The sequence below is a fragment of the Lissotriton helveticus genome, chromosome 10 (genome assembly GCF_964261635.1).
Source record: "Lissotriton helveticus chromosome 10, aLisHel1.1, whole genome shotgun sequence".
NCBI classification, from domain to species: domain Eukaryota; kingdom Metazoa; phylum Chordata; class Amphibia; order Caudata; family Salamandridae; genus Lissotriton; species Lissotriton helveticus.
Window position 1 is genome coordinate 104,108,209 of NC_136071.1, and position 15,625 is coordinate 104,123,833.

Sequence of the window (15,625 nt, forward strand, 5' to 3'; positions counted from 1 at the left end):
CCCCGGGGAGGTGGTGGTCCCCGGGGCAGCTGGGGAGTCACAAGGCTCCCCGCATCTAAGTAAGTTACGGCTCCGGGATGTGGTGGTACCCGGGGCCTTGAATAGCCCTAGGAGGGGCACCTCGTGTACCCACCTCCTACATTTGCACAATGCCCCAATGGATTTTTAAAAAATGTTGCAGCAGATCAGCGGATCCACCCGTAAGTCTGTGTCAAAATTAAAAATAAATGCCTTAGGGGCTCAGGGTATTTCTACCCTGACCCCTTTTCTTTATTTTTTACTATTTTCCTGGGTCTCGGCTTCAAGCCGAGTCCTTCGATGGCCGCCAACACTTACTAGTTTTGTGAAAATTTCTTGGAGATTTGTCAAGCGCCGCCGAAGTTATTGGCAAAACAAAAAACACTTTTCCTATGGAAACTTTGGCCCTAACTATAACTATCTACTGGCTTTAATTTTTAGGGTTCATGGGTGGGTAAAGTTTAGGGTGGTAATGGTAAATGTTAGAGTTTGGGGGTGGGTAGAGGTATAGGGTGGTAAGGAACTTTTAGGGTTTAGGGGTGGGTAAATAAATAAAAGTAAATCTAAAATAATAAAAAAAGAGGGGTATACAATTACTAACAATATATACATATATGTCCGTTCTAGGGCTCTGGTTCCTGTAGATGGAGCGGTCTATCACTGCGTTCCATCCAGCATGAGTATGATGGATCACTGAGACATCTCGGTAACGTGCTGGGATGTCCGTTGCAGAAAAACACCCATCTAGTTTGTGTTCATTATCTGCGCACTATATTCTGTACACAGAAAATGAACATTAAACACAATGGGTATTTGGAATTTGTCACTCGGACGTTTGCAAATAAATGAACAAATATGTATAGCACAGAACCAAAGTAAAGCTATTTTGACTGTTACTGCTTTTAAGAGCATTTGTAAAGTAGCAAAGAGCAAGGCAGCGAAAAAGGACACTTTTTTTTGGTAGAGTTATTGGAAGAGTATCCTTTGACGTGGGTGAAAGAAGGAAGGTTTCTGATGATGAAATAAATCATTTACTAATCATCCACGATGTAGAGTAAGAAAGCCATCCACACGGTACAGTAACAAAGATTTTGGACAGGCATACTTTACCTAGTCAGAAAAGCATTGATGCTGTGATGCTAATTGGAAGTTCTCATTTGTTTATGAGTAACAACAATACGTTTGATAATATATAATAGCCAGCCATAACATTAACAATTAAAGCCATTTTACAAACTAAAGTGCCACAAAAACACAGCAAAAAATGCAGTTGTGTGCTGTAAAATGTGCTACTCTATGCCGCAAAATCCTTGGGGGGGGGCTGAAGTATGTATCTGTGGCAACCATTTTTTTTGGGCGCAGCATGATGACGTATACATGTGTGTGCGTCATTAAGTATACACACCTATGCTCCAGGGAGCTACTGTGGCTGTTTTGTTTTTGTTTTCCCAAATACTTTTAATGTGCCGTTTGACGATTGCGGGTGCCCCTCTTGGAGCGGCAAAAATTGCACAAAAGTGCATTATATGGAAAGGAGTGGGCCGGTAGCAGTTAACGCATGTACGCGTCATGGCGTTAGAGGGGCCAGTTGGTTGTGCTTTTCATGAAAAAGAGGAGCCCATTAGCAGATTGCAGTCAACACATTAACAAAATAATGTTTTTAAAAAAAAATGGGATAGAGAGAAGTGGAGGACAATGGTTAACAATGAGGAGGTGGGGAGCAGGAGCGTTGCGGGTCTGGTTTGAAGGAAATAAAAATGACAACATTCCAAGTGGGGTCAGGGAAGCAATGGCGAGCTGTAGGGTTGGTGTAGCAGAACAGAGAGCACATGGAGTCAAGAATCTGAGGAGGAAAGCAGCACTTGGTAGAGAGGGCAAAACAGTTTTCCCCTGAATGTAAGTAGTGTAAGGATACGAGTCATCCAACCATAAGGGTGGTAATGAAGCTATGTTCCAGGAGAGAGACAACACACAAGAAGAGGAATAAAAGCCACTGAAAATTCAAGCAGATGAGGTTGACAAGAAGGCCTATAATAATGAGCAGTAGGGTGAGTGAGTGAGTGAAGGGAGACTTATACCGCGCAACTTAGCCCAAGAGCATCAAGGCACCAATCAGGTCAAATAGTCTAAATTCTCCAGGTGCACGTCTACAAGTAAGCCTCTACAAAGAACCAAGTTTTCAATGCTTTACGGAAAAGCGCTGACTATAGGTCTGCTGGAAGTATTGGGATTGTACAGAATAGCTTTTTGACACAATAGCAAAAAAGCTGTAGTTAATCAAGTCTGGAAAGTGTATAGCAAGGCAAAGAGTGTGTGGAAAAATCAGGGAATTAATGGGTTGTGAGTCTTTGTGATAGGACTGCCTTTTGTATGCCTGAAACAGGAACTCATACACAGAAAAAGACTCTGCCACATCTTAGATTGGGAAGTTGCATTAGCTTCGAGTGGATTTGCTGCCATCTTGAATCGGGCACATCATATGGTAAAGCTCTACCTCTACCGTCTGTGATTCCAAACCCAAGTTTGACATTCCAAGCACCATGCAGAATTTTGGCGTGCCACTACCACTGATTGCACTCTGCACCATCCGCTGACCCCAGGAGAAATGTCTGGGCCTCTATGGAAGCGGAGATGCTGGAGCGAATCCATTGATCAGCAGAGCTTGCTACTAACATTTCACTGCAAATAGAAACATGCTGGACAGAAGTACATAGGATACGTCTTTTTCTTCCACTGCATAGACTTGCATAAGCTCCGTTCATTGCCTTAGTTCTGGACACAAATGTTACTCACCCCTTAGAACTACATAGACTTTAAAAACTGTTACTACAGCTGAAATAAACCCCCAAAGTAGAAGAATGATGGAACTGCTGAATGCTTTGTTTAGCTCCTGAATGCAATCCTTGCTCTGGAAACAGATCGATTCATCTTCCAGACTCCTAAATGATACGCAACAAAACCGTTGGAAATATAATGTGGTTAATCTTGGGGAGTGGGAACACCGGAAACTGCCAGGGATTGTTGGGATAACATCATTAGCACAGCACACCTTATCCTACAGAGAAACACCAAGATAAATAGTAAAATCTCTACCCTCTCTACCTGAACTTTTATCAGCATACAAAGGATTAGGAAAAAAGAGAGAAGCATTGTACTGTATATGGACAGTGTCATACCCACAGGCTCACACAGACTGTTATCCTTCAACATATATTGGCCAGCAGCATACTGATCTTTGTTACAAAGAGGTTTAACTCGGAGCTTTGAATCCAAGGATGGAGACAGACAGAGGAAAGAGCCTGCTTAGTTAGTCTGGTTGACGCTTTTCGTTCTTGAAAAATAGTCGACCCTATACTATGGGCCAGATATGCTAATGCAGTTGGTATCCCCTAGCAGCTCATGATTTTTGCTGAATGATTGTCCATCCTCATGAGGACATCTAAATTATTACCAAATCATCTTCATAAGGGCATCTCAATTATTACCAAATCATCTTCATCAGGACATCTTGATTATTACCAAATGGTTAAAGCTAACTAACACTTCACTTACAGAAAATGACACTATAAACCCCTTATAATGTTTTTTTTAATTTAACATGACCTTTTCTGCTGTAATCTGAACTTGCTACAACAAATTCTTTTACACTATTAAATGGTTTTGTTCAGCTTCACCTATACTCTCTCTAACTTTACCCTTATTCTTACCATAATCCTTAACCATGTTCTAATGCTTGCCCTAACCCTAAACGTAACCATAGCTCATAGCTCATTTGTTAATTTGCCTTAAGTGTAACCCTCACAGTAACTCTAAACAAAATGTAACCCCATGCAATAGAATGTTTATATTGTGTCATACATGTGATATATAGTTATTGTGACGCAAATAGCAGCTGCAAAACAATTTGCATAGTATCTTGATTTATTTTCTAAGTGAGTAAGAGTCATCTCGCGTTCTTTATTTAATTACGTAGCATAATGATGTGTGTTTTGTTCTGATGAGGATATGCACAATGAGCTTTTAGCTTTTTCAGGGCTGTTTCTTTAATAACTTGTGGATGGCAGGTTTCAGTGAGAGTAAGACACTCGAGGAAATAGAGGTAATCGACTAGGGCGTATCTGGAGACTGGGATGTTATGACCAGCTTTGTCCCTTTCCAAAATGTATTATTTAGTATTATTTATTTCCACACAGGTACCTAATCAAAGATGTCAACCATCACAATAGATCAGGATGACACTTCCTGTTCTGGGTTATTTTAGGCAGAGCCACCATAAAAGACAGAAAAATGCAAATATTAGTTGTCTGGCAAACTAGCATCTTTTTGGGTTCTCCGACTCTCAATTTGCTCAAACCCGACCTCCTCCTTCGCTGCACTTTTGTTATTTTATTGTGCACTTTTGTTGTTTTGTTGGGCCACCTTTCAGTCTTCCTATGTTGTACACATGCTGTTTTGGATATCTTGCCTTTAGTCCCCCTGCAGGTTTTTGGATACCTCAGGACTAGCAATCCCCTAGATTCCCGTGAATGTATGTTATCATTATTTGTTAAATTCAGTATCTATACTATTTTATATGGAATGATTATAATTAGTTTATCCAGTTACAGGATTGGTGGGTTCAGGTGTGGGCGGAACTCCATTTCCCCTATTAATCCTTATTATGCCCCCTAGTGCCTCTGAGACCATTTCCCTAGAGCTTTATATCTCAACTAGTGCTCTTTAGGTTTTTGATTTAGGTCTGTTGGGAGTTTGTGGCTGGATGTCCTTATTTAAATTGATGGTGGTGACAGCGATATATGAATCAGGATCTAGTTCTTGCTATGGTCAGGTGACCAAAATAATGAGAAAGGTTTCAAAAACCTCATCTGGCATAAACACCTCATGTAGGAAATTGGGTGACTAGTTGGGGGAGGTGAAACTCTACTCAAACAGCAGACACAATTATTTTCTTTTTGGGTGAAACACTAGCAAACCTTAAATTAACCTGTGCTGAGCCCTCTGGTAGCTTGGCACAAAAGCACTCAAGCTTAACTTGGAGGCAATGTGTAAAGTATTTATGCAGCACTTTAAACAGTGATAAAGTGAAAATATGGCACAAGCACAATCCCATTCTAATTTGGATGAATAGAGTCACATTTAGTAAATTGTTTGACATCAAAACAACGAACATTCAAGTAGTCAAACCAGAAATATGCAATTTAAAAAGTTGTGTAAAAATCAAATGCTAAGAAGCAAAAAGTGCCAACTGCAGGTATCTGGTCGCAGTAGATCTGGTCCCAGTCACAAGTTCAGTCTGACTGCAATGGAGCGCGGGCTAGATACAGGATTGAGTTTGGTCTGTTGAAAAAGTACCTTGTGGGCCAGGGCGTTGAGATGCAAACTTACGTTGAGATGCGTGGGCTGGCGTCAAGGAACCGTCAACGACGAGCTGCAATACGAGGTCCGGCATTGAGATGCGTCACACAGCGGCAGAGTCGTTGACCGGGGGCGATGAGATGTGATGCAGGGTTTGATGCCGGGAATGCTGGTGAGGCTTGCGGGTGCTTGCACTGTGATACATCAGGGCAGGGGACAGGATGCATTGAGCTGGGCCAGTGTTGGCTTTGGGCTGCTCGGCGTCGAAGAAGCCGTCAGTGCTTGCGAGGACTTGCGCTGAGTTGTATTGGTGTGAAAGACAAGCTGCGCCATGCCGGGCCAGTGTTGATGGCATTCTGCTTTGAGATGTGGGGAGATGTGTCTATGTTGAAGACGCCTGTTATGTCTATGGTGCTTTGAATAGGGGGCCAGCCAACTGACCCTTGGACAATTATTGGAGTTTTGGGTCCTCACAGGCAGGTTGGATTCAGCAGAGCTGCTCACAGCAGCAGAGGAGTCCTGTTGCAGCTGGCAAAGCAGCACTTAGTCAGCAAGCAGGGCAGCTGGGCAGACTTCACAGCGGGGCAGTACTTCCTGGAAGAGTCCACAGGTCCTTAAGTGATCTGAAGAGTTGGGTCTGAGGGTTCACTATTTACACATGGTGCCCACTTTGAAGTGGGAAAATCTTCTAGAGGACACCTCCTACAGAGGTGTATGGCAATTCCTGGCCTCTTAGTCTGGCTCCATCTTGCCTGAGGGGGCACACCCGACTAGTGTGAGAACTGTTCTGAGTGTTCTGAGTCTTTGTGATGTGCAAGTGTAGTAGGTGACAGCTCCGACCCCCTATCAAGTCAGAGATGGCCCGTCCTGTCAAAACTCATTGCTCCTGTTTCTCACTGACTGGGAATAATACACAAAGACCAACTGCCAGCTACACCTAGTCATGTTACCCAGAATATATACCTTAACATCGCGGATTTTACTCCGCAATACAATCACAACGCGGTTGTTACAACGACCGCGTTGTAACCACGAAGTGCCATTACTACGCAACATTAGAAATTTATAATTTACTATTCTAACTCCAGCCTACGTAACAGTAGAGAAGGTGTTGGAATAGTAAACTATACTATTCCTTATACTAGAGCGCCATCTACTGCAAGTCGACTTGCGTAGTAATGGCTCTGCGTGGTTACAACACAGTCGTTGTAACAACCACGTTGTGATTGTATTGCGGAGTAAAAGCCGCGATCTAAAGGTTGTTTCCCTGTTACCCAAGATACAGGCTGCAGGCACCAAATGGTTGGGACAAGAAAACGGCAACTTTATAGAAGTGGCATTTTCAGAATTGTGACTTAAAATCTAACTTTACCATTAAAGACAGTTTTAAGTTACAATACTATAGAATCCAAACTTGACATTCCTACCTTCTCCCAATTGGAAGTTATCAGTTACTAAATGTAATCAGATCACTTGTGTTAACCTATTGGAGAGGCAGGCCCTGCAGTTGTGGATAACAAATGTAAGAGTTTTTCACTACCAGGATATGTAAAAGTATGTCTCCCTTTTTAAATACACTGCACCCTGTGTTTAGGGTCGACCCCAGGGGTGACTTATATGTATTAAAGAGGAAGGTTTACACCTGACAAAAAGGCTGTGATGGCCGGCCTCAGACTTGTTTAAAGCACTACTTAAGTAGGTGGCACAATCAGTGCAGCAGACCAGCTAGTAGCATTTATTTTACAGGCCCTAGGTACAGGTATCACCCCTTTACTATGGACTTACAGGTAAATTAAATGTGGCAACTGGGTGTAAGCCAATTTCACTATATTTAAAAGTGAGAGCACAAGCAGTTTGGCACTGGTTAGCAGTGGCGAAGTGCTTAGAGTCCTAAGGCCAACAAAAACAAATTCAGCAAAAACAGCAGTAAGGCAAAAAACATTGGGGGAAGATCAAACTAAGACTGACAGGTCTTACACTGCATAGCAAAAGTTTGACATACCTGATAACACAATAATATTAAATGAATCTTACACAGGCAATAAATCAAGAAAATATAATCAAAATACCTTTGAAGTTGTTTTTTTCAATGGAATTTTATAGCCGTGTTTTGGAAAATGAAGGCATTACATTGAATTATAAGGGCAGAAACTGGTTGAAAGGGGTGCGGACCTATAGAGATTTAACAGGTAACTTGTGCTACTGAGTAGGAAGGCCATTCCCAGTGAAGACTACAGCATCCAAAGCATTACAGAAAATGAAACAGTGAGGTGCTTTTAGTCTTTGCTATTGCCCTAGCCACCAAGCTTCATATATTCACCAACTTAAATATGATCAAACTTTGTAACTTACCTTAAATGCCACAAAAATAACACTTTGACCTTAGCGCCAATGTTGCAATAAATTGTTTAATGGTATCTTTATACTAGATGTTTGATGTGGAGTCATGTTTTTTCCATTGGTAAACATCCCCATTTGTATTTGCAATGAATTCCATAAAACATGTCATAAACCCTCAATCATCGCTTCGGTTAAGTTGCTGACTTGATAGATTGTTAACACCCCTAGGCCCCCCACTCTCTCCCACTAGTGGAAGTTGGGAGAAACATTATATCATAGGGACTATTATCACTTATCTGGATATATACTAGGGCAGTGGGTAAAGTTGGTGTATTAGTTTTACTCTTTTGGGACTACATGCCAGTGTGCCGTTTACCTGGCTTCAATAAATCGTGAGTAAATAAACCAACACATTTTTTCACACATATTTTTAAAGACCAATCAATCAATGACATACTTTATGTGGCTTAATTTACAAAGCTGTAAAAAGAACAATAGCTTTAAAAACAGGTCGCATCATTTTCACTTTTAAACATGTTCGATTGTTAGATCCACCATTGATATCATAGGTAAAATGGGACACTGGCACAAATTACTGCCGATACTCATTGCCAATATACCGGATCTAAAATTATATTGTTTTAAGGAGGGGTCTAAGATAAAGCCTTCTGGGGGCTTTAAAAACATCCACACAACAGTGTCAAATGTTGCATACATTGAGGCAAGTGGTTATCACTAAGTCATTTAACTAGAGATTTTGGCCAGTCATTTCTGCATGGACCATTTTAGCAAATTAAAATATATCTTTGCTGGCTATTCTTACTTTTAGCTAGATAAGGTTGGGGACCACTCTCAGTTATTGAAGATTAGTCATAAAATATGCTTAATTCTGAGCTTAAACAACAAGATATTGCACTGGTTAGAATCAAGCGGGCGAGTAATCTGTTAGTTTTAGTACTACTGTGCCTTGGGCTGTTAGTAGAAAATCGAAATCAGCGACTTGAGCCCTTACTTTATCTTTATTTCCCGGGCAGTAAAATAACTGAATTCTGTGCTTAAAAAACAAGATATTGCACTGGTTAGAATCAAGCGGGGCGAGATTATTATTGTTTTATTTGGAATTAATTTTTAAGTAAAGAAAGCTGAGCTATACAGCCGGTCCCACAATTGCTAAATTACGACAGAAATAGATGAATCATCAATCATTTGTTTCACCTTGCATTTGTGAAGCATTAATAGCAATTGAAATATGAAAGAAATCAAATAAATCTTTGGGAGCAGGAACAATAATACAATGCAGGTTTTACTTTCAAAAGTTATAATGTATTTGAACTATTTTCCAAGCATGCAATGTGCTGTTTGATTAAACCACTACATAAAGTAAATAGAGGGCGTTTAGTTGTAGATGATGGCACAAAATTGGCTCTTTGTGTAGAAATATGCATTCTGCCAAAGGGCATAAACGCCTGTGCTAGTAGACAGAGAATGTGGGAATCCTGTCTCGAAAATGAATGCACCTTTACTCTTCTTATAAGAAAAGAGCATAGAAAACAATGTAAGGCTATGACTATCCAGGAAGGAGTTCATACTTACAAGATATCAGTGTCACTTATTGTTTTAATCATCTCCTCCGGCAAGGCACATATATATGGAGCAAGAACTGTAAGCACTGTCCCATCCAAGCGAGCATTAGTATTTTGTTGATATCGTTGAATGAGGGCTTGAACCTGCAGAAAGATACATTTTAATATTTGTCTCTTAAGATAACCCAACATGATCTGTTATTCCATGAGGATGCTGGTACCAGAAGCAGAACATCCTCCTATGGGTTTGAACATAAATAATGAATACTGTGTCAACTTTACATTCAAACATACTATTCGGTCCAGCCTCATCTAGGATTTATCATCTGTGAATGTCCTCAACGCAGGTAACATTCTAGATTGTTTATACAGTGCAATGTTCAAAATAACATAAGAGAGGGGGGCTGCTATAAAATGAAGAAAAGTGATGGATTAATAAGGCCTTTTAGACATGCAGCTGTAGGGATAAAAAAAGAAGCCAAAGTACCTGTAGTGAGCCAGGTTACTACAAGAAATTGCACATATGACTGCAGGTAGAATCCTGTCTTCCTTTAACCTCTGACGTTTCTAGTCAAGTGAAAGAACATAGAGGTAGCAGGGAAGCTGGGAGAAGTATACACCACTAGACAGCCGTCTTTTTAGACATACAAAAGGTCATAGGAGCATTTTCATTTTTTGCCTTAGAATGCTTCCATATTACTTATCAGCATTCAGAATGCAGCTTTTGATGTACACTTCTGAAAGGCGTTTCGTTTGCTGGTTGCATTCTATTTTGGCATGTCTTCATGCTCAGAGTGACTCCTGAAGTGCCTTTCGGACGACTGACTAACATCTTATCAAACAGCTAAAGAAATAAACACGTAATGTTGCTTAGAATATGGCAATTTGATTTCAAGTAAAATCAACGAAGGCAAAGTGGTAAATGTAGTTTAGCCCAGAATAACTGCTGCAAGCAATCATAGTTGGTAGTAGTGCTTATGGACGTTTTTAACAGCATCACACAGCATTGGGGTGGTATCAGCAAAGAAAAAAAAACCTGTAAGTACAAGTAAGAATTGTGGCTTTCAAACTACTGGTCACTGGTTCTTCACCAGGGCCGGACTGGCTATCGGGCGTTTTGGCATGCTGCCGAGCTGGGGGCTGATGTCACTGCGGTGGGGGCTAATTTCGTTGCAGGCGACCTGCGTGTGCTTCGAAATAAACTAAGCAAAACGAATTTCGTTCAGCATATGCAGGTCCCCATCAACTAAATCAGCTCGGCAGCATGCCAAAATGCCCGCTAGCCAGTCCGGCCCTGTTCTTCACCATCTTAAAAGAGAAGCTCTGCGCACACGAAACCGTTTTTTCCTAGCCCTCCATTACGATAGACAATGCCTGGGGACATTACTATTTTGGGGGTGGTGCATATGGTAAATTCATACATCTCCAGAAACAGAGACATTTACCATCTATTCTTATAAACACCAAGGTGTTAATGACGGTTTATGGGATGATTGTGGTTGTAAAGCAGTTCCATTCCGTTTGTGGGATTTTATTGCAGGATATATATTATGCAAAATCAATATTTATCATGTGAACTGAAAGCTGTTAGAGGGAAATTACTTGTTAGTACTTAAGTGGGGGTGTTATCATGAGACCAAGTGACTAATTAAAGTGATATGCTTGATGCAAACAGAAATATTCAGAGTTAGATTAATTTATTCCAAGAGTTAGATGTGTTGCCCATAGGTAGTAAAAGAAATGGTCATTACAATCATTCATGTTTAACTAATTTGTGTTCACAAACATTGAAATATTGTTTTAAAAACAGGTATTAACCAAACTTTGTAAACTAAACAAAGAGCCTGGATAGCAGATCAGAATCCTTGGGGTAAGACCTCATGACATCAATCAAAATTTTACATGATATAATAGTAATTACAGGTTAATAAACACTGTTCCAACTTTTGTAAAATCTTCTTTATTCATTACATGCAACAAAAAGGGGCTTTTACGCTTTTTCTTTAAATGGTCAATTAACAGAAATATAATAATTGTATTGTATGAACACCTACAGCTAACGTTTCACAATCAACCTACTTTTTCAAGGCTCATTGTATTCCAGAGAAATCTCAGTCATTCTTTACTTACAATTTCTCCAGATTTACATATTTGCTTTGGCACATATGATCAGTCATAGATTCTTCTATTTCAGGTAATTCAATCAAGTACCTGTGACGGCTGTAAGACCAGGGTGGTCGAAGCCCCACTAAAGGAAAGAAGGATGGACTGAAAGAGAATATGTTTGAGTTTACAACACTGCCTCTGAAAGGGACTCCACCAATATTGATAATGCAAGCCTACTTTCAAAGTGATTTAAAGACCTATACTGAAAAAATGCATGGCTGCTCATGTGTGTCAAAGTGAATGACTAACTTTTGAGAAATCATATGAAAGTTTAAGTCTAATTCCTCTGACAATAAAATATGCCTTGAAAAAGAGGGTTTCACAAAAAACTCATATTGGAAGTAGCTGTACGCACTGCACAATTACTATAATCCTGTTAGTGGAATAGTGAATTAAGTGTAAGAATCTTTTTGATGCAAGTTAATGAATTAAGACGTTTCAATGTATAGCTCTGTTAAACTTTGAAAATAAAATACAACAATTTTACTGGCTAAAGACAATGCGGAAGTAAGGAAATAGGTTTTGAAAAAATTATAGTTTGGATAGTGGTATATTTCAGGGTCTTCATATAAATAATTAGTGGTCTCAAAATATACATTTCTGAATACAAGATGTGCCTTTTGGTGTTGTCATTTTCAGTGATGTCACATGTGTTAAAGATTTTGCCTAATTGCCATTCTCTGAGATACACCTTGGGAAATTGGATGTCGGCTGGTTTGTAAGTAACTCTCAATTCAATATGCACTTACTGTCAAAAAAACATTGTAAATAAGGCGCTATGTGTCTGAATTAAGCCTGCTCCCATGCTGCTTCCATTTTCAGCCTGCCACAGAGACGTTCAGAGCACCCAGTGCCAGCTTCATTATATAATATTTAAATTAAATGTCATTGCTCACACTTGTCTTACCTTTGTTGGGTCATTTTTCCATGATGTTTTTTCAAGCAACGAAGCTAGCGTATCAACATTTCTGATATTCCATCTTCCAATTTCGTATGGACTGTACATTCTGGCGATGTTGCCCAACTGATTAAGGTAGTCATCTAACGAAGTATTTCCAAATATCTGTTAGAAACATAATAATATGGATGTTTTTGTGGGATTATAAGTGTTTCCAAACAGGATAATTTAGTTTGCCTTTACATTTGTCAACATGGTGGCGTTGTCCAAGGGAGTAGGCAGAAACATAAACTACGTCCCCAATTTTCAAGCATATTCCAAATTGTAGTGAGGGAGCTTGCGAGGTAAGCATCCTGGCCCACGAAGACTGGCTCTATCGAGGGAATTCTGAAATTAATTTTCGAAATGGTATTTTTACACATCTATTCTAAATTATTTGGTCATCCATCCACTCACCTTGCCCCATCCTTCCTACTCTCCATCCGCCCATCATTCTGTTATTCTCTCAATCCTTCCATCTGCTCTCTACCGCCATCTATCTCTATATAATTTTTTCTTGATTCTATCCTTCTCTTCCTCCCTTTCTCTTTCCCTCCCTGCTTACTTTTTGTGCTCCTTGTTGCATTTGTTCGCCCTCCCCACATCTCCGTTATGCTACTCTTTCAGTGGTATTTATGAGTGTATGTGGAGATCAGAGTCTCCCATCAACGTCAGTGAGCTATTAACAACACTTAAAAGATTTTATGTTGCACACATTGTGAGAAGTTGGGTTACTGGTTGGTGGGGCTGAAAGCATGTCTCAAACAACAACTACATATCTTCTCAGGGTGAAGTCACAAGTAACCCTTAATTAACCTGTGCTCAACCCCTGAGTAGCTTGGCACAAAGCAGTCAGTGTTAACTTAAAGGCATTATGTAAAGCATTTGTGCAGCACTATAAACAGTATAGTGAATACACATGACAAAAGAACCCCACACCAGTTTAGATAAATAGAGCAAACTCTAATAAATAAACCTAGACCAAAATGACAAAAACCCAATCAGTAGAATCGAATTTATGAATTTCTAAATATTTTTGTGAAAATAGCGCCAAAAGGCACAGAGCGCCAACTCAGGATATCTGGTCTCACTGGACCAGGTCAGAGTGAAAGTCACACTCTCATGTTGACCGCGATAGAGCGGAGGTCGCCTATAGTCACCAGGTAAAGCGCACTGAACTGTACCTTCTCAACTTCATGCCAAAAGTCTTGTTCACATTGAAGAAGGCTAGGAGGAACAAGGAGAGCATTCCTGGAGGCTGCTGGCATGGCAAGGAGCAGGCCAGGCATTATGGACGTTGGCAAGGGATTGATGCTGTTGTGCAAAGGGTTGGGCTAACAGCACTTTGCGTTGCAAGCAGCGAGGTCTTGGAGCGAATGGGCCCACTCACAGTCAAGAAGAATCCCAAATCTTTAATTCTGCTCCCTTGAGCCACACAAAGGGTCCAGGTCCTGAGGGGCACCACTTGGGGATCAGGAACTCTCTGCATCTATGTCCAGGGGCTGGTGTAAGATGTTTGGGAACTTTTTATGTCCCTGAAGCTCAGCTCATTAGGCCAGCAAACTAGTCCTCTGAGCCACCCTGGTTTCCTGGGTTTAAGGGTGAAGTTGCAGGCCCAGTTCTTCTCACCAAGGCAAAAAGACAGCAGGCAGTAACAGCAGACAGTAGGTCAGCACAGCAAAGCAGGAGGCCAGCAAGGCAGTAGTCCAGCAGGATTGCAGTCTGGCAGAGTGGTAGTCCTTCAGCAGCTCAGCAGTCCTTATTCCTGGCAGAGTATCCACAGATCCAGAAGTGTACTCAAGAGTTGGTGTCTGAGTTCCAGTATTTATACCAAGTTGTGGCTTTGAAGTAGGGGAGACGTATCTAAATGTTTCCTATTGAAGTCCTCAGGCATCCTGCCTTCCCTGTCCTGGCTGCAGATTAACTAAAGTGGGTATGCAGCCTGTTGTATGGAGGCAGGATACAGTCTATTCAAGTGTAAGTTTGGATGTGCCCAGGTCCTCCCTACCATCCTTCCAGTGATGGCCCATCCAGGCACACCTAAGCTCCCTATTGTGTTTGGCTATCTAGGAGGAATACACAAAGCCCATCTATTAGCTACACTCAGTCATGTGACGAGAGACATGCTACAGGCACTAAATGGCTAAGGCAGGAAACTTAAAATCCAACTTCATCCTAAATTAGGATTTCTCATTACAATTCAAAACATACCACACATGCAGGGATTACTTGTTCCCATTTGGGAATTACAGATTATTAAACGTAATAAATTACCCCCAATGTTACCCTGTACAAGAGTTAAGTCTTGCAATAGTGAAAAACTGAGTTTGGGTTTTTACTAACAGGAAAAGGAAAACTTAGAAGTACATGTCCCACTTTTTAAATACATTGCACCCTGCCCTCTGGACTGTCTAGGGCCTTCCCTAGGGGTGACATATGTATTCAAAAGGAAGGTTTAGGAGTGGCAAAGTGTTTACTTTGCCAGATCAACATTGCAGTTAAAAAACTGCACACACACAGGATGCAATGGCAGGCCTGAGATTTTTAACGTGCTACTTAAGCAGGTGGCACAAATAGTGCTGCAGCCCACTAGCAGCATTTAATTACAGGCCCTGGGCACAGGTAGTGCCATTTTAATAGGGACTTACAAGTAAATTAAATATGTCAGTTGAATAGAAGCTAATTCTACTATGTCTAAAGGAGAGTGGACAAGCACTTTAGCACTGGCTAGTAGTGGAAATGTGCAGAACCCTAAAGCCAGCAGAAAGTAACTAAGCAAAAATTGGAGGGTAAAATCAAAAGGTTTGGGGTGGTCCTGCAGAGAGGACCAACCCTAACACCACCCCCCGAGCCTAAATCCAGGAAAGACGAAACAATACGTTGATGGACTTCCCTGCTTAGTTCAACAATTTACCACCTTAACTTAACATTGATTTAATTGATTCCTGCGATAATTTTGAAGTTCTTGAACTCCTAAGAAGTAGTTTGCCTGAGTGGCCCATGCAGCGGCGGTTCCCAGATCTCCTTGAGATGTCAGTAAGGGCCTACTGGACATTGTCATGAATACCAAACTCCTGACCAGATTGCAGGGTCAGTTGTTCTACCCTAACTTAAGATCCTTGAACTTGGCAGCATGGACCAGACAATATGGTCACTTGAATTTACCTCAATCGTGAAAAAGGCATTTTAAGAACGGAAAAAATACTTTACACATTAGCCTTTTAAT

At 40.8% G+C, this 15,625-nt stretch overlaps 1 protein-coding gene across 1 annotated transcript in view; it reads right to left on the reverse strand.

The window, feature by feature from the left end:
• The window catches only part of LOC144783948 (uncharacterized), a 376,042-nt gene that overhangs the window by 45,078 nt on the left and 315,339 nt on the right, over positions 1–15,625 (reverse strand). The window contains exons 46-47 of the mRNA XM_078662677.1: positions 12,370–12,525; positions 9,307–9,440 (exon numbers count right to left, since the gene is read on the reverse strand). Of these exons, the coding sequence (XP_078518803.1) occupies positions 9,307–9,440; positions 12,370–12,525 (290 nt within the window). The remainder of the gene's footprint in view (positions 1–9,306; positions 9,441–12,369; positions 12,526–15,625) is intronic.